This window comes from Simochromis diagramma, unplaced genomic scaffold (assembly GCF_900408965.1).
Source record: "Simochromis diagramma unplaced genomic scaffold, fSimDia1.1 OVJJ01000334.1, whole genome shotgun sequence".
NCBI lineage: Eukaryota > Metazoa > Chordata > Actinopteri > Cichliformes > Cichlidae > Simochromis > Simochromis diagramma.
Genome location: NW_024386764.1, coordinates 4,202,509 through 4,209,779, shown reverse-complemented (window position 1 = coordinate 4,209,779; position 7,271 = coordinate 4,202,509). Strand labels below are relative to the sequence as shown.

General features: G+C 45.1%; 1 protein-coding gene across 1 annotated transcript; it reads left to right on the top strand.

Moving 5' to 3' along the window:
- The first annotated feature begins 4,310 nt into the window (after positions 1-4,310).
- LOC120732339 (piggyBac transposable element-derived protein 4-like) lies at positions 4,311-5,025 on the top strand. The gene is made up of 2 exons (XM_040029861.1): positions 4,311-4,452; positions 4,601-5,025. Exons 1-2 carry the CDS (start codon positions 4,311-4,313, stop codon positions 4,966-4,968), a joined length of 510 nt encoding a protein of 169 aa, XP_039885795.1. The 3' UTR covers positions 4,969-5,025.
- Positions 5,026-7,271: the final 2,246 nt, after the last annotated feature.

The following is a 7,271-nucleotide window of genomic DNA, read 5'->3' as shown; positions in this document are numbered from 1 at the left end:
ACTGCAACAAGCCCAGGTACAGTTTACCGACGGATGGGTACAGGACCTTGAAATGCACTGTGTAGAACGAAAGACCATCGTACGAACAAAGGTAAGTTTACCAGTCTCACAAATCGTCGTCATAAATACACATTCGTTAACCGTTTATTAATAGGACCTTTGAGCTCAACGGTAATTAATTAGTAGTGGAAATAATTTCTGGTAGCATTACAGAAATGTAGCAGTGACAATAATATTGTATGTTGTAATTGCACTGGACAATTAGTGATACAAAACAACTGTTTTATCCTGTGAATAAAAGTATATGTTTTTGTCAATGTACCATGGTAATAACAGAAGCGAAACGCAATATTGTGTCAGGACAATTCACTATTTATGCACAATAAATAAAGGAGCATAGCGCAATTTCTGTTCAGCGCCAGACTTGCTTGTAACCTATATCACCAATTATGTTAAGAAAAATGACGTATTAACTACTACAAAACTCTGACCTTTGTGGGAATGCTTGGAGCAGACTAACATGTGAGCTGGAGTGTTCTGAGACGTTATATTTGGTATATCCAGTCCATCCGTTGGCTCTTACTTCGGAAACATGGCTTAAAAAATTTCTCTTCAACGAAGTAATCCGATAAAAAAAAACGATCTCTTTACCCGTCGTCTTCCCGTGGCTGTCATGCGACCGGCTATTGCAGTTAATAATACAACAGCTTCTTGCCATTTTTTGGGTTTCTTTTTATCGCTGTGTAACTGAGTTCAATCGAAAGCCTGCGTGCGCTAGTACCTCTTGCCACAAGTTCCCAGAATCCTTTGCGGTTTTACCCCTGAATGACGTCACATTTTCAATCTTTATCTAGTCAAAATGCCCGGGCTGATTTTTTGTCCCAGTCCAGCCTTGTATATAAATATATACTGTGGCCCATAGAGACAAAGCACATACAAACTCCAAAGCACGTACAAACTCCAAAACACATTGCTAGCGTTAACTGGGGCGATTGTGGCTCAAGAGTTGGGCGTTCGTCTTGTAATCGGAAGGTTGCCGGTTCGAGCCCCGGCTCCGACAGTCTCGGTCGTTGTGTCCTTGGGCAAGACACTTCACCCGTTGCCTACTGGTGGTGGTCAGAGGGCCCGGTGGCGCCAGTGTCCGGTGTCAGTGCGCCCCAGGGCGGCTGTGGCTACACTGTAGCTTGCCATCACCAGTGTGTGAATGTATGTGTGGATGATTATGTATAGTGTAAAGCGCTTTGGGATCCTTAGGACCAAGTAAAGCGCTATACAAATACAGAGCAACTGAACTTACAAAACAGAGCTACATAGAAGCTGCGAGTGGTTGGTCCAAGCTGGGCAAGTTGGTATTTTTAACTTCTTTCTATGAAAGCTTGATGCGGCCCCCCCTAAACTTCTGTTAGAACGGTAGGTTATACAAAAATGTACCACTTGTGTTCTGGCTGTTGGCAGAGATTTACAGTTATTTGCACCCTTGTAGGTGGGATAAATTGCATTCATGTGAGAACCGTGTAGTGGACTTCACCGCCACTGACCCACATTTATTAGGGTGTGACGCGAATTTGTGGACAGGTAACAAAAACAATACAGTTCAGGGATACTCCCGCTGCGTTTTACTGTCCAGCGTAAGTCATCTCCTGCCTTTTATTTACTGAGTACCGAGCTGCTGTTTTGCCGAGTGGATTTCTGGCTGCGGGCAAAGGACCCGACACATCAGTGTGTTTTAATTTGTTTCAGCTTGGTGTAATTCGACAGACTGTGACTGCTGCGGCTGTTGATTTTGTTTGCTTGTTGTTTTATTTTTCTGTATCAATAGGCACCACAGATATTGATTGTCTTTTAGTGTTTTACTGTTTTTTTATATATATATTGTTGCAGACGGTGAAGGCGCTGCGTGGAAAACGTGCCTTTTTTTGTCTTGCCGCTTTTTGCATGCACAGCGGTGGGCCCGAGTGAAGACGGCACTGAAGATTTGCCTTTTTCTATAGTGTCTTGCCCATTTGGGGTTATGTTTGAGTTGTCGTCCCTTTTTAACATGTGTGATATGTTGATTTGTTCTTAACCGGTTCCCCGCAGCGCTTATCTTGTCTCACGGGCAATCATACAATTTTATCATTTTTTTGTCGTATTTAATAAAGTTTTTAATAGTTTTTAGGTGCCGCTGTTATACCGTTACTTTTATTTTGTATTATAAATTAAACTTTTTAACTCACTGTGCGCCTACGGCTCTGTCCTATTTTTAAGTACCTACCACGGGTCACACGACAAAGGAGATGAAGATGGAGGAGAAGAAGAAGGCAACCTCGACCCGTGAGGACAAGGCCCCACCGAAGAGGCTGTAGCGGTAGACTAGGCCACAAACTGGCCCCCATCAGAGCCGTGTGGGATGAGTGGTGCGCAAGATTGCCTGCCATATACCGACCGGGACCGGAGGTCACCGTCGACGAGAGACTGGTGCCGTTCAGAGGTACGAGTCCATACGTGTGTTTGTGTATGTGAGTGTGGGATGAGAGGAGGAACAACACTAGCTTTGTTTTGTTTTTGTTGGGTTTTGGGTTTTTTTACACCACTTTATCTTCCACGCTGTTTTCTCAAACTCACGTTTCTTCTCCGTTTCTACCCCTCTATCTCCCCCCATCTCTCTCTCTCTCCCCCCCATATAGAATAGAATAGAATAGAATGCCTTTATTGTCACTATACAGTTGTACAATGAGATACAGAGCATCTCCTACTCTGTGTAAACATGCTTTGGGGGGTGGGGGTTGTAATGTTCTGCAGCGCTATGTACATATGGACAGTATTAACATAGGGAAAAACATATATATATATATATATATATATATATATATATATATATAATGTACAATATACAAGACGTAAGTAATATGTAATAAATAGTGTTATGTATATACAGTTGAGTTATTGCACATGGAATCGGTATAAATAGTGTTATGTATATACAGTTGAGTTATTGCACATAGAATTGGTATTGCACAGTGGTGGTCCATAGAGGAAGTGGGAAGTGGGGGCTGTGTTATCTGTGCATGTGTGAGTTCAGGGTGGTTATCGCTTTGGGGAAGAAACTGTTTTTGAGTCTGTGGGTTTTTGTGTTGATGCACCTGTAGCGCTTCCCTGAGGGAAGCAGGCTGAACATGTTGAAGCCAGGGTGGGAGCTGTCCTTGATAATGTTTGCTGCTCTGGTGAGGCAGCGGGAGGAATAAATGTCCATTAGGGAGGGGAGAGGGCAGCCGATGATCTTTTGTGCTGTCTTGACCACACTCTGAAGCCTCACTCTATCTGCTTTGGTGCAGCTGCCGTACCATACCGTGATGCAGTAGGTTAGCAGGCTCTCAATGGACGAGCGGTAGAAGGTCAGCAGCAGGTTGGAGTTCAGCTTGTACTTCCTGAGGACTCTCAGGAAGTGCAGCCGCTGTTGGGCCTTCTTGATGACCGCTGAGATGTTTCCTGTCCAGGAGATGTCAGCAGAGATGAGGACACCAAGGAACCGGAAAGTGTGGACCCTCTCCACACACTCCCCGTTGATGTAGAGGGGGGCCAAGTCGGTGCTGTGTCTCCTGAAGTCAACAATGAGCTCTTTGGTTTTCTTAGTGTTCAGTGCCAGGTTGTTTTCTGAACACCATGCTGCCAGCTTCAGGACTTCCTCTTTGTACTCTGCCTCGTCTCCCTTCGAGATGAGTCCGACTACCGTGGTGTCATCAGCAAACTTGATGATGAGAGTGTTGTTGTGGGTCGAACTGCAGTCGTGGGTGTAGAGAGAATACAAGAGGGGGCTCAGCACACAGCCCTGTGGGGAGCCGGTGCTCAGTGTGCGAGTGGAGGAGAGATGAGGGCCGAGTCTTACAGTCTGGGGCCGGTTTGTTAGGAAATCCATTATCCAGGCACATGTGAGAGGAGGAAGGCCAAGAGTGACCAGTTTGGTGATGAGGATGTCCAGGATGATTGTATTAAAGGCTGAGCTGTAGTCCACAAAGAGCATTCGGACGTAGCTTTGCCGCTGCTCTAGGTGACTCAGCACAGCGTGGAGGGCTGTGGCGATGGCGTCTTCTGTGGATCTGTTTGCACGGTATGCAAACTGGTGGGGGTCGAATTCTGGGGGGAGGTAATCCTTGATGTGCTGAAGGACTAGTCTCTCAAAGCATTTCATGATTACCGGCGTGAGGGCCACAGGGCGGTAATCATTCAGGCTGGAGATGGGAGACTTCTTCGGCACTGGGATGATTGTGGCTGATTTTAGACAGGATGGGATGGCTGCCTGATCCAGTGAGAGGTTGAAGAGTCTGGTGAAGATGAGGGTGAGCTGGTGTGCACATGCTCTTAGTACCTTGCCAGGTACTCCATCTGGACCGGCCGCCTTCCTGGGGTTCACTGCTAGGAGCACACATCTGACATCGTGCTCTGTTACAGTGAGTGAAGCGGTGCAGGAACCAGGTGAGGATGAGGATGGGAGCAGGGCTGAAGCAGATGAGTGCTGCTGTTGTGGTGTTTCAAAGCGGGCGAAGAAGCTGTTTATTTCCTCTGCCAGCTGCCCACTCGGGTTTTCTGTATCTCTCTCTCTCTCTGACTCGCTCGCCATGAGGAAGGTGTCCGTTCAGACAGTACATGCTCAGCAAACCGGCCAGGTACGGGATCAAGATATGGGTCGTTTGCGACACCCGTTCCAGCTACGCGTGGAAGATGCAAGACTACACCAGCAAGCCCGACAAGTGCGGCCCTCCCAAAAAGCACCTGGCCACTCGAGTGGTCGTGGACCTCACCAAGGGATTGATGCCAGAATGCAACGTCACCTGCGACAACTTCTTCACCTCGCGTGAGCTCATTGAGAGGCTCTTTCGCGAAAGAGGCCACACCGTGCTGGGCACTCTACGAGCAAACAGACCCGAGATCCCCAGAGAGCTGCGCTGCGCTGCGTCAAGGGCAGAGCCATCGGCTCCACTGAATCCGTAGTACTCCATGGCTCGGTCGGACAAGCAGAGGCAGATCTAGAGAAATTTTCTTAGGGTGGCATGAGGGTAGCAAAGGAATCAAATGGGGTGGCAAAATCAAAGCCTTTTTTTTTTCAAACACATATGCAGGTGGTTACATATGGTTAGAATAATTCAAATGCAGTAAGTATACACGTTTTTCATATAAATATAGTCTAGAACTTAATTATTGTCTGTAGCCCACATAATTACACACTTTAGTTACATGAAACATGTGCATTTTGATGTTATGTATTGTATGGCCTGTATAATAAATAAATATGTAGCCCAACAAGTATAAAATCCAGAAAGCGACACAACATGGGGCGGTTCATTTACAAACACAAGTTTAACTTAAGTTTCACACTGTTAGAAAACAATCACACTGTTGCATGCTTAAATTACACAAAATGTCAGAAATCTGCACTGTCATGAACAAAAATTTAAACCTAATTTTTCATGATTTGTTGGATTAACCCACTGAGGTCTGAAATACAACCAGCCATTTTTGACTTCTTTTGAGTTTACGTTTGTATTTCACCCTCAAATTGTTTCATTTTATTTTTCCCCTTGCGTTGTTTGGTATCATTCTTTTCAGCTCAACTGAATTTAGTTGTTTTTTTCACTGACATACTGCATTAGTATTACTGATCTGAAATCACACAAAGAACTTAAAATCCTAGTAGTATTTTTTACTGTAAAAAAAAAACACAGACATGTTGAGTAAATTTTTATAACTTGAAATGCAAATATAAATTGTACATTTTGTAAACATATGCAACTATTTATCTAAAAATGCAGCCAATACACCTGCCATTTTTTTTTTTCCATTTTGTACAACCATTTAAAAATATTACTAAAACTAAAATGAGAGAACAATTAGGTGTCGCAATAAGATGCCCCACAAATGATGTGTGCCAGTAAAAAAAAAGTTTGTCCACCAAAAGACAGAAGAGCACAGGGATAAACCTGCAAGCCTGACAACAGGTGTATCACTCCGCTGGTATTCTACTTAGTGACAGTGTTTACATTGCAAATGTGCCTTTGTAACATTCATTAGTACCCTCACTGACACACAAAACAAAATGACTACACAACAGAACAACTACACAAGACAACACAACACACTAAGTAAACACACTAAGCGTCACAAATCTCCCACATCTTAAAACTCTCTCTCTCTCTCTCTCACTTGCTCGCTCTGTCTCGCTGCCGTTACCGTCACTCCTAAAACCTTTCCCTCTTCCTAAACAATCAAAACCCACGTGTTGACTGTTTTTTTAATTGGTCGACATGGTACATTTTTCCACCGATAGGAAAGAGGTGGCTTTTTTTCTTTCTTTACTGTTTTCGCGCTGTCCTTACAAAATGCTTAAAACACACACACACACACATGACGACAGTATTTAGAAAAAAGCGTGGCTTATATATATTATTATAACTCTGGATTTACTGGCCTGTAATTAAAATTTAACACTCATCTTCCTTCCATTACCTGTAAAAAGCGAAATTCCCATGGTGTTATTCAGAATGTGCTCTGGCACAATCATAAGCATCGCTTGCTACTGAAAACAAGAAAAAAGCCGTCCTGCTATGGGCTGAACCATTTGTTAATGGTGGAGGGGGGTAACACTATGCAATATTTTCAGTTTTAGCATTTATATTCACTGTTGACTGTAACTACGCTCAAACTGTTAATGCTATCTTATTTTTTAATAAACAACACTGTCATATGCAAAACTGGGGTGGCACTTGGGGTGGCAAGGGATCATTTTAGGGTGGCACTTGCCACCCCATGCCACCCTTCTAGATCCGCCCCTGCGGACAAGGAGGAGGGCCCGACACGGTCATCCTCTTCTACGTGGCCAAGAAGAACAAGAACATGCTGCTCCTCACCACCGCTCCTCACTACCACAACTCCGGCCCCGAGCCCCAGCCTAGCCTAGCCGCCGCGCCCCCGACGGCAACCGCAGCAGCAGAAAACCTCCCTTAGTGCTGCATTACAATCGCACCAAGGGAGGCGTCGACAACCTGGACAAGGTTGTGGGCACATACAGCTGCAGGAGAAAGACCTGCAGGTGGCCCGTGGCCTTTTTCCACAACATGGTTGATGTTGCGGCCTACAACGCGTTCGTGATCTGGAGGGAAATTCACCCGACTGGATGGCGGGCAAGCTCAACAAACAAAGGATCTTCTTCGAGCAACTGGGCAAAGCGCTCGTGCTCCCCATGCTCGAAACCAGGGCCTTGGCCCGAGGTAGTACTACTACTACTCCTCATACTACTA

Bases quoted from the DNA above. Each gene is read 5' to 3' on its own strand.
- LOC120732339 (XM_040029861.1), top strand. From the start codon at position 4,311: ATGAGGGTGAGCTGGTGTGCACATGCTCTTAGTACCTTGCCAGGTACT. The intron at 4,453-4,600 runs GTGAGGATGAGG...GCTCGCCATGAG, and splicing joins TGAAGCGGTGCAGGAACCAG to GAAGGTGTCCGTTCAGACAG.